The 18616-nt window shown below is 38.6% G+C and overlaps 1 protein-coding gene across 5 annotated transcripts in view; it reads right to left on the bottom strand.

Annotated features, from left to right (window-relative positions):
• Nucleotides 1-18616, bottom strand: part of ATAD2B (ATPase family AAA domain containing 2B) — a 214028-nt gene that overhangs the window by 54068 nt on the left and 141344 nt on the right. For all 5 annotated transcript variants that reach the window (XM_023230104.2, XM_023230102.2, XM_023230100.2 and 2 more), the window contains exons 23-24: nucleotides 3417-3539; nucleotides 144-281 (exon numbers count right to left, since the gene is read on the bottom strand). In XM_023230104.2, the coding sequence (XP_023085872.1) occupies nucleotides 144-281; nucleotides 3417-3539 (261 nt within the window). The remainder of the gene's footprint in view (nucleotides 1-143; nucleotides 282-3416; nucleotides 3540-18616) is intronic.

Genomic DNA, 18616 nt, shown 5'->3' with positions numbered 1-18616 from the left:
CCCACAAGCTCTTCTTCACCTCTGAAAAGAGATTAAAAGAGCTGTGGGAAAACAGCAGCACTTTGGTTTGTACCAAATTCCTAACATATCTACATCATTCTCAGTTGTTCTCACTACTGGATAACATGAGCTCAAATACTCACATCCACATTTATTTGCAGAGTTGTGCCAGACATCCATTGGATTTCTTTGTTTGTGCCGAAATGCCTCTTCAACTCTAGTTTCTGTCTTCCGAGCTCCAGTACTATGAGGATTTATTTGTTCTGATGTTACTGATAAGCCTGCAAGCAGAAGATAAGTAATACCTCTTTAAATATTCCCAGCTACATAAACCAAAAGGTTTTTTAAAAATCTCAAATACAAAACTGAGTTTTAAAGTCATTAATTATACTTGGGCAGTTTGCAATTCCAATGAAAGCAGTGTCTTTTGTTTTAAGATGGGTAAGAAACTTAGATACAAAATCATAAAAATCAAACAATCTGGCAGGCCATGTTTACACTTAATCCCCAAAGGGGCCCTATTTTTATTCATTTTAATTCACAAAGGGGCACATTTTACATTATTATGACTGTGGAACAATAAGATTATACATTATCCAAAAATATGATCTCTGCCATCTTAGAATGTACAACAGTCTACTGGGCCACTAAACCCCATTCCCACGAACTGTTTCAAAATGCTATTTGCTTCCTGTCGCACCACACTGCAGTCAGTTTGGTTGTCCTGCATTATAATCCTAAGACTAATCATTCTATCTTAATTTTCTTCACTAGAGATTTATTTCTTCTATGTGGTCCTTAAGTTGGTTTTTCTTCAGGTTCTCTCTGTAACCACTTTTCTTCTTACTCTAATCTACACGTTCCCCAACGAAGTATCGTGTTCAGGTTCGATTACTATTATACAATAATTATCAAATCTGTATCTTTAGCCCAAACATCTCTGATCCATATATACAACTTCTGATCTATATATACAACTCCTTAGTTCATATCTCCAACTGAATTTCCTAAAGATAGATCAAATTAAAGATAACTGGTTTATCTTTCCCTACAAAACAAAACAGTTCATTCCTATATATTCCCTATCTAGATTGGGAGTATTAGCATCTACTAAGTCACTCAACCAGTAATATCACAGCCAGTTTTTACTCTTCCTTCACTTCACAGTGCTCTCCATCCCTGCAGCTACATATCACTTACATTAATCTCTTCTATCTCCCTTCCTACTTCATTTTTGTTCCCCAATAGCTTTACTGAGATACAATTTATATAACATAAAAATCACCTGTTTTAAGTGTACAATAAATAGTTTTTAGTAGATGTATAGAGTTGTAAAATTACCACAGCAATCCACTTTTAGATAACTGTCCCAGGCAACCACTACTCCACTTTTTGTCTCTGTAAATTTGCCTTTTCTGGACATTTTATATAAAAGAAATCATACAATATGTAGTCTTCTGGGTCTGGCTATTTTTACTTAGCATAATGTTTTGGGTTTTTTTTTTTTGTTGAGACAACATCTTGCTCTGTCACCCAGGATGAACTGCAGTGGCATGAACATGGCTCACTGCAGCCTCAACCTTCTGGGCTCAAGCAATCCTCCCAACTTGGCCTTCCAAATAGCTGGGATCACAAGTGTACACCACCACACCCAGCTAATATTTTTCATTTTTTGTAGAGATGGTATCTCGCCATGTTGCCCAGGCCGGTCTCAAACTCCTTGGCTCAAGCGATTCTCCAACCTCTGCCACCGAAAATGCTGGGATTACAGGCATGAGCCACCATGTTCAGCCAGCATGTTTTTGAAATTTGTCCATGTTGTACTGTGTATCAGTACTTTGTTCCCTTTTATTACTAAGTAGTATGCACTCGTATGGGTATCCTGTGCTTTCCTTCCCCATTCACCAGCTGACAGACATCTGGGCTGTTTCCAGTTTGTGGTTATTATAAACAATGGTCCTATGAATATACAAGTGTTTGTGTGGACATATATTTTCATTTTTCTTGGGTAGATTCCTAAGAGTAGAATCACTGGGTCATATAGTAAATCCATGTTTAATTTTTTAGAAATTGCCAAACCCTTTTCAAATGGGCTCCAACAGCTTTTAAACTGATCTCTCATCTTCCTACCCTGGCACATTGGAACTATGCTACTTCTCCCCGCCAAGGCAATTCGACCAATTCATTTCACTGCTTAAAATCCTTCAATGATTTCTATTGCCTATGGCTATCAAATTGTAGCGTACATAAAAACTCTTGGGTACTTTGTTCAAATAAAGATTTCTTGGCCTTAATATTCTCAGAGAATCTAATTCATAGGTCTAAGCTAATGTGGGTAATAGGCAGACATTTTTGAAAACACTGATCTACAAGATAAAGTACAAGCTCCTTAGCATGGCATTGATTTATTCAAATATTTACCAAAAACCTGTTTTATACCAGACTGGGTTCTAGGGATTGGAGTAAAGCTATAAACAAGACATTTGAAGTGCTGATACCCTAAATAAGGAGGACATGACAAAAAAATAATAATATAATTCCAAATGCTACCAAAGCCTCTATTAGATTAGGTGGTCAAGAAAAAGCTCTCTAAAAAGGTAGAAGAAAAGTTTCTTCATAATTTTTGTGTCCTGGACCCCGCACCTCTTGAGCCCTATTTCCAGCATTCTGTTTATCTTTAGCAATACCAGTTTAAAGATCTTCTAACATACATCAAGCTATTTCACACCTGTGTGAATTTACATATGCTATTGTTTTCTGTTTGCAATATACCTCCTCCTCCTCTGTCACTGCCTCCCTAGTCCATTAAAGAGAACACTTCTATATTCACTCCTTACTCTGGTTCCCTACTAGAGGGTCTCTCGTCTCTGTGATCTGAACATGCTTCAACCAGTGCATACAACACACTGTACTTGATTTGTTTTACACTTCTCTCTCTCCTACTAAAATGTGAGTTCCTCAAGGACAAGATTATAAACTGAATCAACAAACCACAATTGCTAATTCTGTGTTTCTAATAACAAAATTGCATATAAATTTCACTAGGGTGAGAAAAACAGTATTCCTAAACATGTTTTAAAGTACCAGAAAGTAAACTGATGAAAAATAAAACCTTACCATATCTAATATCTAAATCCCTTTAGAAATCAATTCTTAAAAAAGATATGCTCCTACAAAACAAATTTCACTAAGAAACACTTTATTTCTGTAATACTCACTATCACACTAAAACTTTCACAGTAGGTAAAGTTGGAAAGTATCTTTGAGAATTTACATAACACATTAGTATCAGAAATTACATACATTAAATACATTACTTTCATAATACCAGCAACCCTAAAGAAACATCATTCAAGGACTCTTGGCCTGAACAGAGCACACGAGGCTTCAGTACCAAGTTTATTTCTACAACTTACCTCTTTTTATTCTTGCTTCCTTAATTTCCTCACAAAGTTTATTAAATTCTGGATCTAATTCAGCTGCAATGATAGCATGTGCAGTGTCCTTCAGGGTACAAGCCCTGTGCCTAATTATTTTATCTGTTAAAAAAGTTGGCATACATTTATTACAGAAACAAAATAACATTAACAAAGGACATCTTAAAAAGTAAAAGAATACAAACAAAATTATAAAAATCATTGCTAGGTGAGAAAAAGTTCATTTAAATAATGGATAAAAAATAAATATACTAAGCTACTCAGTCAAGTTAGTAATTCTCTGAAAATTATACTTTAAGAACCTGGAAGGACTAAACCTATTACCATTTCTGAAGCGGTGTGGAGAATTACAAGAAAAAGATACCCACGGCTTTTAAATTTCTGAAAACAGAAATATGTGATTTTCAGTAAAAATTTAAAAAGTTTAGAGGATATTCACCAAATGCCCAGTCCCAGAGTTGTCAGAGATTAATACTAAGAATTCAAAAAATCTTAAATTTCTCCTAAGTTGACATTGGTCAAAACTATGATAAAGAATGCAATATATCCTAAAGGTGACTTATTTTTTTAAATGTGACAAAAACAGAGACATACAGAAAGACTTTCTAAGCTAAAGGGCGCAAGATGGTATATACATTGTAGGCAATCCAGGAGAGAAGCACAAACACAGTTCCAGGTAAACTATACCTAAAAATGGTACTAAAAGAAGAGTCTCTGCTTCACACTAATCCAGAAGTTCCCATTCATAAACAATACAATATAAACAGTGCCCCCTATGCCTGCGCAACTCAGAAATATGAAAAGGCAAGTAATATATCAAGGTAACTAATATTCTAACAGTATCAAGAGCAAGAATCCAAAGTTCCAAAACATCATTTGCTTTTTCCTCTCTAGTAAAGGCAAACAGTATAGACAAAGTTACAGAGATACTTTATAACATTTCTGATTTGAAAGTTATTATGGCTCACTGTGGTAATCTTACAAAACCAAACATGCACTACTCAAAGGCAACCACTGATATATTTACTTCCTACACATTTTCTCTAAACATTCACTCAACAAATGTTGACTGCACCAGGGAAAGCTGGATGGTGGCCACCCGCAGCAGTGAACAAAACATACATGATATCAACTTTCAAGGACTTTTTCAGACCACTACAGGAACAAGTAATCTCCCATACATCCAAATTAACACCTCCTCCCTCCAAAAAAGAAAAAACCCAGAAGCAAAACACCTTGAATAACAGCTATGAAGAAAACCTACAGGGTACTGGTGTGGGTTCTAATTTGAATTGAGCAAGTCAGGAAGAATTCTCTCTGAAGAAGAGACATTTAAACTGACACTTGAAGCACAGACTGAAGTAGATACTGAAAGATTAAAGGAGAAAAAAAAAAATACTAGTGCAGGTTCAGAAAATACCATGTGAGAAAATCCTGTAGTAAAAGGAGTTGGGAGATTTCAAGAAACTGAAATGCAGCCAGTCTAGTATTATGAGTTCTAAATTTCTTTTCAAAGAATCAATATGTCAGTATGTTCAATTCGCTGCCTTCTACTTATAAACTTAACTTCCTCATAAAGCAAGCTTTTTCATTACCTGCTCCACTTTGACTCATTCCGATTACCTGCTCCACCCTGACTCATTCCAATTACCTACTCCATCCTGACTCATTTTGATTACCTGCTCTGTCATACCCATTTTTCCTGCCAAACCACTTACCTGGTCATTCTCTTTAGCCAATCAGAATTAGTTTAGCCTGTGCACTCTAACCCTAGCCAATAAGGGAACAACACAGAAGCAGGGGCTACATGCGTCAGGAATAAGACCCCCTTCCCCTCCCTTGTCCAAGTGGGTGCCCACCATTGCTCCATCTATAAGGGCGCACCCTTCTACTTTTCTTTTTTTTTTTTTTTTTTATTATTATACTTTAAGTTCTAGGGTACATGTGCATAACATGCAGGTTTGTTACATATGTATACATGTGCCATGTTGGTGTGCTGCACCTATCAACTCGTCAGCACCCATCAATTCATCATTTATATCAGGTATAACTCCCCAGTGCAATCCCTCCCCCCTCCCCCCTCCCCATGATAGGCCCCATTGTGTGATGTTCCCCTTCCCGAGTCCAAGTGAGCTCATTGTTCAGTTCCCACCTATGAGTGAGAACATGCGGTGTTTGGTTTTCTCTTCTTGTGATAGTTTGCTAAGAATGATGGTTTCCAGCTGCATCCATGTCCCTACAAAGGACGCAAACTCATCCTTTTTTATGGCTGCATAGTATTCCATGGTGTATATGGGCACACCCTTCTATAGAAGTACCTTGCCTTGCTGAGAATTAAAAAGAAAATTTTATATTAGAGTGCTATTTTTTTTTGCAGCACTGAAACTTTATTTGTAACAGTAGTCAGAACATAATAAGCAAGAGGAAAAGAGGAACTGATCATATTTAAATGATTTTAGATTGTATCCTAAGAGCAATGCAAATCGTTGAAAAGATCTGCTGTGGCTGTTTTCTGATCACTGGATTGAGGGGAGTCAAGAATAACACCAAGGGGCTTTCAGTCAGAGAGGATGATGACTTGAACTGGGGTAATGGTAGTGGTGAAAGACGAGATTACAAATTTGAAATGTGCTCTCAATGACACAACTTGTTGATAAAGTAGATAAGAGGGTAACATAAATATCAAAGATGATTTCCTAGCTTCTTGCATGAAAAATGGGGAGATGGACATACTATTTATAAAGATAAAAAAAAAACACACAAAAAAAACAAAATGAAACAAACAAAACCAGAATAGAGAGGAAAGGAGGAAAAGAAGTTAGAGATTAATTTTAAAGAGTTTAGCTTCAGGGATTTCAGTCTGGAGATGCCTAAAATATATCCCAATGGAGATACCATATAGGTACATGAGTATGTGTCGCAACAATTCTCTTTATGAACAGAAACACAATGATTTTGTAATCTGATTTAGTACATATTGTACTTCCCTAAGTTTGTTTAAAAATAGATCTATTGTCCTGGCTAATACGGTGACTAAAAAATACAAAAAACTAGCTCTACTAAAAAATACAAAAAACTAGCCGGGCGAGGTGGCGGGCACCTGTAGTCCCAGCTACTCGGGAGGCTGAGGCAGGAAAATGGCATAAAACCCAGGAGGCGGAGCTCGCAGTGAGCTGAGATCATGCCACTGCACTTCAGCCTGGGTGACAGAGCGAGACTCTGCCTCAAAAAAAAAAAAAAAAAATAGATGTATTGAAGCATAATAGACATATAAGTTGCTCATACTTAAAGTATATAATCTGATACATTTTGACATAAGCACACATCCATAACATTACCACAACAATAAAGATAATAAATGGGCCAGGGGAGGTGGTAGTTCCTGTAGTCAAAGTACTTTGGGAGGGAAAGGTAGGAGGACTGCTTGAGCCCAGGAGTTTGAGACCAGCCTGTGCAACATGACGAGCCACCATGTCTACAAAAAATACAAAACTTAGGCAAGCATGGTGGTGCATGCCTGTGGTCCCAGCTACTTGAGAGGCTGAAGCATGAGGATTGCTTGAGCCCAAGGAAGTCGAGGCTGCAGTGAGCCACGTTCATATCACTGCACTCCAACCTGGGCAACAAAGCAAGATCCTGTCTCATGAAAAAAAAAAAAAAAAAAAGAGGCCAATGAGCATATCTATCATCACCAAAAGTTTCCTGTGACCCTTGGTCTTCCTCCCTTCACCCTTCCCCACAGCCCTGTATTCCCAAACAACGAAGGATCTGCTTTCTCTTGCTATAGGTCAGTTTATATTTTCTAGAATTATATATATGAGTGGAATCACAAAGATTATTTTTAATCAGGATTCTTTCACTCAGCATAATTATTTAAGCACAAAAATAATTATTTGTCCCTATTTTTGCATGTATCTGTCCTTCGTTATTTGTTAGTGCTGAATACTAACCCATTATATGGGTATAACACAATTTGTTTATCCATTCACATGCTGGTGGACATTAGGGATAATTCTGGGTTTTGGCTATTATAAACAAAGTCACTATAAACACTGATGAACAAACCTTTGTATGGACATATACATGTTAATTTTCCTTGTGTTAATATTAAGGGGTGAAATGGCTAGGTCAAATGATAGGTACAGCTCTCCAGCAACTGCAGGGGATTGGTGCCAGGACTCCATCTCCCCTTGGATATCAAACTCCCAGACGCTTACATCTCTCATATAAAATGAGGTAGTGGCTGGGCACGGGGGTTCATGCCTATAATCCCAGCACTTTGGGAGGCTGAGATGGGTGGATCACGAGGTCAGGAGTTCAAGACTGACCTGGACAACTTGGTGAAACCCCATCTCTACTAAAAATACAAAAAAATTAGCCGGACATGGAGGCAGGCACCTGTAATCCCAGCTACTCAGGAGGTTGAGGCAGAATTGCCTGAACCCGGGAGGCAGAGGTTGTAGTGAGCTGAGATCACGCTACTGCACTCCAGCCTGGGTGAGGGCAAAACAGAATCTCTAAATAAATAAATAAATAAATAAATAAATAAATAAATAAATAAATAAATAAATAAAATGAGGTAGCACAGTCAGCCCTTTGTATCCACAGGTTCCAAAGCAGATATGGAGAGACGACTACAATACATGTTAAACGTTCTAAGAAACTTCTAGATTGTTTTCCAAGTCAGTTGTACCATTTTACATTCCCACCACGGTGCATCACAGTTCCAGTTACTCCATATCCTTGATTGTATTTGATATGGTCTTCTCAGTTTCCTTAGAGGTGTTTAATGCTGTCTCATTCTGTCGCCCAGGATGGAGTGCAGTGGCACAATCTCAGCTCACTGCATCCTCTGCCTCCTGAGTAGCTGGGATTACAAGTGTGTGCCACCCCACCCAGCTAATTTTTGTATATTTAGTAGAGACAGGGATTCATCATGTTGTCCAGGCTGGTCTTGAACCCCTGACCTCAGGTGATCCGCCCACCTTGGCCTCCCAAAGTGCTAGGATTACAGGCATGAGCAACTGCACCTGGCCTCATTGTGGTCTTAATTTGCATTTCACTAAAGATTAATGAGGTTGGCTGGGTGAGGTAGCTCACACCTGTAATCCCAGCACTTTGGAAGACCAAGGCGGGTGGATCACCCGAGGCCAGGAGTTTGAGACCAGCCTGGCCAAAATGGTGAAACCCCATCTCTACTAAAAATATATTTTTAAAAAGCCGGGCATGGTGGTGTGTGCCTGTAATCTCAGCTACTCAGGAGGCTGAGGCAGGAGAATCGCTTGAACCCAGGAGGTGGAGGCTGCAGTGAGCTGAGATCACACCACTGCACTCCAGCCTAGGTGACAGAGTGAGACTCCGTCTCCATAAATAAATAAATAAGATTAATGGGGTTGAGTATCTTTTCATGTGTGTATTTGTCTTCTGTATATCTTCTTTGGTCAAGTGTCTTCGGCTCTTATGTCCATTATTTAAATTGGGTTATTACTAAATTCTGAGACTTAATATTCTGGCTATAGGTTTTAAGCTCTTGTATTTAGGTATGTGATCCATTGTGAGTCAACTTTTATATACAAAGGTCTTTTTTTGCATGCTGATATCCAATTGTTCCAACACTATCTGTTGAAATTAATCTACTTTCTTAATTGAACTGACTTTATATCTTTGTCAAAAAACAATTGACCCTCTATGTGTGCATCTATTTCAGGACTCTATGCTATTCCATTGACCTATTTGTCAAACTTCATGCCAATATACACAGTCCAGATTACTGTAACTTTGTAAGTCTTACAATAAAGTAGTATTAAGTCTTCCGACTGTTTTTATTTTTCAAAGTTGTTTTGACTATTCTAGGTCCTTTTCATCTTTATATGAATTTTAGAATCAGTTTGTCAATTTCTATCAAATGCCTGCTGGAATTCTGATTGGATGGTGTTGAACCTGTGGTACAATCTGGGGAGAAATTACATCTTCATAATATTCAGTCTTCCAGTCCATAAGCCATGACATGTATCTCCATTTATTTGGGTCTTCTTTAATTTTTCTCACCAAAGTTTTATAGTTTGTAATGTATAAGTCTTACTTACATGCCTTTTGTCAGATTTACCTATATTTCATGTTATTTTTTGATGTTATTTCAATTTTCTGTTTGTTGCTAGTATATAGAAAAACAAGTGTTTTACATACTGATCCTGTTTCCTGCAACCCTAACTTCACTTATATGTTCTAACAGGTTCTTTAAATATTCCATAGGATTTTCTATGTAGACATCACATGTCTACGAACAACAACAGTTTTACTTCTTTCTTTCTGGAAGTAGAGATGCCTTTCTTTCTTTTTCTTACCTTACTGCATTGGCTGAAAGCTCCAGTTTAATGTTGGATAGAAGTGGTAAGAGCAGACATCCTGGTCATGTTTCTGATCTTAGGGAGAAAGTACTTACTCTTTCATCACTAGTATGATGAGAACTGTAGGCTTTTTGTAGACATCATTTATCATTGAACTGAAAAGCGGGGATGGGGGGAAAAATTGTTCCAGTAAAAACATTTGACTTACAAATACAGGCTGTCAGCTTGATGATAGTCTGCTGACCCCTGGTTTAGAGCATTTACTTTTAATGTGATATATGTGATTGTTGATATGGTCGCTATTTATTTTCTACTCGTCTTATATGTTCTTTGTTCCCCTTTTCCTCTTTCTCTCACTTCTCTTGGAATTACTATATACCTTTTAATGATTCCATTTTATCTCCTTGTTGGTTTATTAGCGCTAACTCTATTGCAGCCCCTGTGTGAACTTCAAGGAATATTCCCTCTCCTTCTCTGGCCTCAGATAGTTTTCTCACACATATGCACTAACCAGTACTTAGTTAAACACTAGAGTAGGACCTCCTGGAGATAGCCGCAGTGTTCTCTCTGTGCAGCTTTCTTCTTTCTGGTAATCTTCCCTACAAATGCAAACCACTGTGGCCTCTTCAGATTCCCAGGTCTGGCTCCTCAATTCAGAGGACCTCCAGAATACACCTGGGTTGCTCCTCCTGGGGCTGGTATCTGGAAATTGTCTCCAGGCAACCACACTGCTCCTCTTACTTGTTTCTATCTTTTGGGAATCACTGTCCTGTGTTGCCTGGTGTCCAATGCCTTCCAAAGAATTTTTCTTTAAATACACTTTGTTCATTTTTTCTTCATTGTTTCATGTGAGGGGGTAAATAAATCGAGTCCCTTTTAATCCATCTTGGCCTGAAGAAGAAAAGAAGAAGTCTCCTGGTGTCTTTTAAATACTCTTTGAAAACCAAACTTTAATACTTGTCCAACAATCCAAAGTAGGATGTGCTTTAATTTTTCAAAAGTATTGTTCTCTTTTTGGAAGTTTTAAATTGCTTCTAATTTTAGCTACTATAAATAAAAAACTACAATGAACGTCAACATCCTTAGAAGTAGCTATACTTTCAAGTTGACAATACAATGTGTGTAGCCTATGCAATACCACAACTTTCCACCACTGGCTTTCTACCTCAGCTTGAATGAAGAGAAACTAAAAAAGAGGTAAGATTAAATCTAAAGGCATGGATCTGGCATATTATTTCTAAAATAACTCAATGATTGGTCTCTCTGCTTTTTATAAAGTATATCTTCTATCCCAACACTACCCTAAATTAAGAAAAAAAGAATAAATGAAGGGAAAAAAAATTCTTTTTTTTTTTTTTTTTTTTTTTTTTGAGACGGAGTCTTGCTCTGTCGCCCGGGCTGGAGTGCAGTGGCCGGATCTCAGCTCACTGCAAACTCCGCCTCCCGGGTTTATGCCATTCTCCTGCCTCAGCCTCCGGAGTAGCTGGGACCACAGGCACCCGCCACTTCGCCCGGCTAGTTTTTTGTATTTTTAGTAGAGACGGGGTTTCACCGTGTTAGCCAGGATGGTCTCGATCTCCTGACCTCGCGATCCGCCCGTCTCGGCCTCCCAAAGTGCTGGGATTACAGGCTTGAGCCACCGCGCCCGGCCAGAAAAAAAATTCTATAAAGATTTCCCACTAGTATGGAAGACAAGGAATATACTCTTTTTAAAAAATCTGCATTTGAGAGGGGACACTCCTTTTTTTGGGGGGGGATGGGGGTGGGGGTACAAGGTCTCACTCTGTCACCCAAACTAGAATGCAGTGGAATGATCATGGCTTATAGCAGCATCAACCTCCTGGGCTCAAACAATCCTCTCTGCCTGAGTGCTCTGAGCAGCTATTAATAGGACCACAGGCATGAGCCACCACGCCTGGCTAATTTTTGTATTTTTTGTAGAGATGGTGTCTTGCCCTGTTGCCCAGGTCACATGCTGGTCTCACATTCCTGGGCTCAAGCGATCTGCCCACCTCGGTCTCCCAAAGCGCTGGGATTACAGGTGTGGGCCACTGTGCCTGGTCAGGGCATTGCTTTTTCATGTGCCTATCATTACAGTTTTCAATCATTGTTTAGAAGAGTGTCTAAGATTACACATAGCATATAATCACAAACTTAAAGAATATTAAAACTAGAAGGGATGTCTATGATAATCCTAGGTTCTTAATCTTTTTGACCTGGATCCTTACAAGAACAGAATATGGCTGGGCATGATGGCTCACATCTATAATCTCAACACTTTAGGAAACTGAGGCAGGGGGACTGCTTGAGGCCAGGAGTTTGAGACCAGCCTGGGCAACATATGGAGACTCCATCTCTACAAAAAATTAAAGTTAGCCAGGCTTGGTGGCTCATGTGGTCCCAGCTATTCAGGAGGCTGAAGTGGGAAGATTACTTGAGCCAGGGAGGTCGGTGGCTCAAGTCAGCTATGATGGCTACAGTGAGCCATGATCGCACCACTGCACTCCAGACTAGGCAACAGAGTGAGACCCCATCTTGGGGGAGAGAAAAAAAAGAAGAGAATAAAAGTTGAAAACTGCACATGAATATAATTTTGTTTGAGGATTTAAAGACTCATTCATCACTTAAAACTCTAGGTTTAAAATCATGTGGGAACAGAAACTACATATTTATGAGTTTCTACTCTGTCTCATACTTTAAGATTTTAAGATTGTACAAATCCATGAAATTTGCAAGTTACATAAGCACAGCCAAAAAACCCCACATACTGGCTTTGAAGTCAAGACAGCTCTCAATCCATTCAGTTGTGCCAGATAACATCCGTGGGTTTGCACACAGATTATATAACCTCTCTGAGCCCCAATCTCCTCATCTATAAAATAAAGATATTACCACTTACATTTGTCTTCAGCAAAAAGTAATTGCTACTTAGGACATATAGATGAGTATCTATAAAATTAATAGAAGCACTACTTTAATGAAAGTAACAGAAATTTCACTGTGTTGATGTTTCTTTTGTAATTGGTAAACTTTTACTTTTAGTTCATTATGAAGAAAAAATAAAATCCCAGAAGTACATTAGCTGAGGTTTTGTTCAATAAAATTATTAAGAGTAACCATATTTTTAAGAAAAGCTAATCTTCATGTTATGATTTTTCATCCCAAATAATTTCATAAATAAGAAATTTGGCTGGGCATGGTGGCTCACATCTGTAATCTCAACACTTTGGGAGGATGCAGTAAGAGGATCACTTGAAGAGTTTGAGACCAGCATAGTCAACATAGCAAGACCCCATCTCTACAAAAATATTTTAAAATTAGCCAGGCATGGTGGTAAGTCCTGTAGCTGTAGTCCTAGCTACTTGAGGGGGCTGAGGTGGGAGGATCAGTGGTGCCCAGGAGGTCAAGGCTACAGTGAACCAAGATCACGCCACTGCACTCAGGTCCAGGCAACAGCGTGAGACCTTGTCTTCAAAAAAACCAAAAAATAAAAAAAAAATTTAACTATATTTACTGGTTCGGGTCATATTTACATATTATTAGCATTTGTGCATATTTCTAAATAATGTTACCATGTCTCCATTTTATAATTTCTACCTAATCTGAGATTCCTTGAGTTAGTATCTAAAAATAGAGGTTAGGCACAGAGGCTCACATCTGTAATCCCAACACTTTGGAAGGCCGAGGCGGGTAGATCACCTGAGGACAGGAGTTCGAGACCAGCCTGACCAACATGGTGAAATCCCGTCTCTACTAAAATACAAAAATTAGCCAGACGTGGTGGCGCATGCCTATAACCCCAGGTACTCAGAAGGTTGAGGTAGGAGAATAGCTTGAACCCGGGAGGTGGGGAATGCAGTGAGCTGAGATCGTGCCACTGTACTCCAGCGTGGGCAACAAGAGCAAAACTCTGTCTCAAATAAGTAAATAAAATAAAAATAGAATAATGAATAACATTTACTTATTGGCCACATTTATTAAGAACATGCTCTACACAAGATGCCTATATAGATCCTGTTCTCAATTGGCTTTGAGTCTAAAACAAGGGGTAAGGATACGTAAACAAGTAACTATGGGTAAAAAAGGAATAAACGTCTCAGAAAAGTTACATTATGAGATTCAGAGATGAAGGGGTTATTTACAACTGGAAGGAAATCAGAAAAATCTTTCATGAACTTAGCATTTTAGTATTCCTTGAAAGGTAGGTGAATTTTTTTTTTTTTTTTTAAACGGAGTCTTGCTCTGTCGCCAGGTTGGAGGGCAGTAGCGCAATCTCGGCTAACTGCAACCTCTGCCTCCTGGATTCAAGCGATTCTCCTGCCTCAGCAGGAGTACAGGCGCACACCACCACGCCCAGCTAATTTTTGTATTTTTAGTAGATATGGGGTTTCACCATGTTGGCCAGGATAGTCTCGACCTCTTGCCCTCGTGATCCACCCACCTTGAACTCCCAAACTGCTGGGATTACAGGCGTGAGCCACCGCGCCTGGCCAGGTAGGTGAAATTTTAAAAATATAGGTGTTTTCAAAAGCTACGTGCTTTTCAAAAGTACATTTTCTTGTATGTTACTTATACCTCAATAAAACTGATTTAAAAAGAAAAACATGGGTGACACATTTGACAAAGGTCCTGAAAGAATAAGACTGGGACTTACACTGGGCAAGAACTGGGACCCATATTTCCTAGAGAAGGGGCCCTCCTGGGCGCCTCTCTCTTCTCATTCTACACACTGTCTATGAAATCTCATTCACTCCTCCTCAATGATGACTCCCAACTATATCTCCTGCCCACTTCTTTTAACCTCCAGAACCACATATACAACTAGTAATCCCAGCAGTTTGGGAAGCCAAGACAAGCGGATCACGAGGTCAAGAGATCGAGACCATCCTGGCCAACATGGTGAAACCCCATCTCTACTAAAAATACAAAAATTAGCTAGGTGCGGCAGTACACGCCTGTAGTCCCAGCTACTGGGGAGGCTGAGGCAGGAGAATTACTTGAACCCAGGAGGCGGAGGGTGCAGTGAGCCAAGATCATGCCACTGTACTCCAGCCTGGCAACAGAACAAGACTCTATCTCATAAATAAATAAATATATAAATAAATAAATGTCTGCATTTTGTCTGGGTGTACCAAATATAACTCATACTAACACGTCCCAAATTGAATTTCACATCCTGCCCATAAATCTGTTCCTCCATTGGTTTACCTTCCCAGATTTCCTCTATCCAGACCAAAACCTCAAGGATCATTCTAGGTTTTTGTCCACCATATTTAAATGGTTGGTCACTAAGACCTCTACAGTCAATCCCTGCAGCCACTGCAATTAAATCTTAACTGATGTTCCAACCTCCATCAAGTGGTAACTCCCTTGACCTCTACCCCAAATTTGATACTAAAAAGTCAAGGTTGTGTCTTAACCATCTGTATATCTCTAGCCTTAAACAGAATTTATACACAGAGAATATTTAATAAATAGAGGCTCAATAAATGTTGAGTCAGTGAGTAGAGAAGTAAATTAGCTTCCCACTACTCCTCCACGGAGGCACTCTATTCTCCAGATTTGTTGTTTTCATACCTTTGTTTCCTCAGCCTGGAATCAATGCCCTTCCCAATCTTGCTAATCTCCAAGTAGTGTCTTCTCTTCTGGGCTCCACCAACCCAGTAACATATTTCTAATAAAGTCCTTATGATACTGTCTTATAATTATCTGCTGGCACCCTAAGACATTATTCATGATTGCCACCTCTATGATATCCCTTTATCTTAATATTATTACAATCACCAATAATTTGATTAGTGTATTTATCATCTCTAAAAATTGATGACTTTCTATATAGTAGGGATTGTGTTTCATGTATCTGTTACAGGCTGAAATGCAGCTCCTCAAAATTTATATGTGGAAAGCTTAACTCCCAGTACCTTAAAATATGACTGTATTTGGAGACAAGGCCTTTAAAAAGATAATTAAAATAAAATGAGGACATATGGGTGGGTTCCAATCTGACTGATGTCCTTATAAGGAGAGAAAATTTGGACACACCAAGAGACACCAAGGGCACACAGGCATAGGGAAAAAGCCATGTGAGGACACAGAGAAGGAGGCCGCCATCTGCAAGCCAAGAGAAGAGGCCTCGGGAGAAACCAAACTTGCTGACACTTTTATTTTGAATTGATAACCTCCAGAACTGTGAGAAAAGTAATTTGTTATATTTTGCTATGGTAGCGCTAGTAAGCTAATACAATTACATACAGAAGAAAGTCTGCCACATAGTAGTTATCCAGCAGGCATTATGGATCTACCATAACACTGATATATATATATTATCTTGGTCTCAAAAGGCAAGAATTGTCATAGTCATCTTTGTAGTCTAGGCATCCAGCTCAGTAATTAGCAGATAGTACTCATAAACACTAATAGAAAAATGAACGAGTTTGGTTGAAACAACTCATGAAATAGAACTATGGCAGATAAATTTAGAAATGTATTAAGAGCAGAACACAGAGGGCTCCAAAAGTTTGGGTGAATCTGGGGGCTTTAATCCTATACAATTGGCACAACATAGAAGATTTTGAGGAAACTAAAAGATTAGGGCCAAAATTTCACCAAAACTAGTCAAATGATGGTATGTAGCATATGAACAGGCCTGGGGAATATAGGAGGGGTGCACTGCAAGACCAAAAACAGGGATGAGCCAAACATAATATATCATGTATCTATAGTGTAGCAATTAGGGCCAAATATCTGATACTGGTCACATTTAGAACACAGGTCAATTTCTCCTTGTTCCCATCATTTGATTTCTGTTCCCATCATCCTCAAGGGAGAGAATCTGGGTCAACACTTAGGCAACATGTATATCTTTCAAAATGTTGGCTTCTGTCTTCTATGTATATGTTAGTTTTTCCCCCAAATGGCCAAGTGTTCTGCAAAAGAGAACACTATAAGCTTCCAAATACTCATGGGAACTTGTAAACGTAATACAACATTCATGTAATTTCCACTTGCTACACAACACACCCTGAGGATGTTTTTCTGGAATATAACAAGTGGTTCTGTTGCTAAGAAAAAAAAAAAAAAAGAGGTTGCTTGATGAAAGATATGAACAAAATCTAAACACAGCCAAAATAATGCCTTTGAACTATACCACTTTTTATATCAGAACAAGTGAAGGAAGAAATTTACAAGCGTACCGTGTTAACTCTGTGAGACAGAGCCATATTCTTTCATTGTGGAACTGCATTTTGTAGCAAAATGTTATTATGCACCAGAAACCATTATTTCTTCCTTAAAATATTAATATCAACATGGTTATAACTAATTACTTAGAGGGGAAAAATATGGATTGATCTTCTCAACTGGCTTTTTCTAAGCACTTAAATTCATTTTCACTACCAACTCTTAGATTTGTTTCAAACTGAACTAAATTTAAAGTATGGTCCAGGGAATGTAATAAGGACAAAGTATACAGGGTCATTCTAGAGCAAATATGCAGGTACCCGCTAAGAAATCAACCTATAAAAAAATTAAAGCACAATTTAAATAATTATGATCATAAGAATACAAACACCAACAGCTAACCTTTATGGAACCCTTACTATGTCCCAGCTACCCCGCTAAAGGCTTAAGATATTTAGGATGAACCATATGAAAACGGTAATTTCATAAGGTTCAACCTAATACACTTTCTCATTTAATTACTACAACTACCCCAATTAAAGAATGTTGTTATCATCCCCATTTTACAGATGAGGAAACTAAAATTTAGAGGGCTTAACTTGATTGAAGTTAAAGAGCTAAGAAATAGGAGAAATGGGACTAAAACCTAGGTCTGAATCCAAAGCCCACATTCTCATTACATATTATACAATAACAGCAGTCTCTGTGTCTTGAGAACCAGGCTGAAGGTGTAGGTACACACTGCCCAAAGCCACTACATAGACAGTTGTGCAGGCTGTACCCTCACACAGGACCCCAGCAAGGGAAGGGAGTGAAATGGGGCCGACATCCAGCCCATGCTTCACTATCCATCCTGTTACAGGATGGCATCCAACTGAAGAAGGAGGTTCTCTCACTTACCAAAAATTGCTATATTGGCTTACAGTGGCCCTGATGCTGTTGGTATAATTTTTCTTTCTGTTTTTTTTTTTTTTTTGGAGACAGTCTCGCTCTGTCACCCAGGCCGGAGTGCAGTGGTGCAATCTCAGCTCACTGCAAGCTCCGCCTCCCAGGTTCATGCTATTCTCCTGCCTCAGCCTCCCCAGTAGCTGTGACTACAGGCGCCCACCACCACGCCCAACTAATTTTTTGCATTTTTAGTAGAGGTGTGGTTTCACAGTGTTAGCCAGGATGGTCTCGATCTCCTGATCTCGTGATCCGCCTGCCTCAGCCTCCCAAAGTGCTGGGATTACAGGTGTGAGCCAGTGCACCCAGTCTGCTGCTGGTATAATTTTTTTTTAATTTTTAGAGAAAATTTTAACAGTACAGATTAAAAGCCTTAAAAGATATATATTCTTTGATCCAGAAATTTCACTTTAAGGAACTTATTCTAAGGAAATAATTAAGAATCAACATAAAATTTGCATTACAAAGGTATTTATCAGTGTTTACAAAAGAGGAAAAAACTAAAAAATCTAATATGTCCACAATAGGGTATTAGCTGTTATATGAGCTCTACATACGATTAAAATAATGTTGGAGAAATACATTCATTAACTAATAAGCTTTTCACAAAATATTATAGGAATGACATTTACAAAAATCCTAGTCATTTTAGTAAAACTAAGATGCATGTATATATTCCACATGCAGTATATCCGTGGATGGGGAAGG

Source organism: Piliocolobus tephrosceles, chromosome 15, assembly GCF_002776525.5.
Source record: "Piliocolobus tephrosceles isolate RC106 chromosome 15, ASM277652v3, whole genome shotgun sequence".
NCBI lineage: Eukaryota > Metazoa > Chordata > Mammalia > Primates > Cercopithecidae > Piliocolobus > Piliocolobus tephrosceles.
Note: the sequence above shows the minus strand (reverse complement) of the source record. Positions and strands in the feature narration are given on the sequence as shown.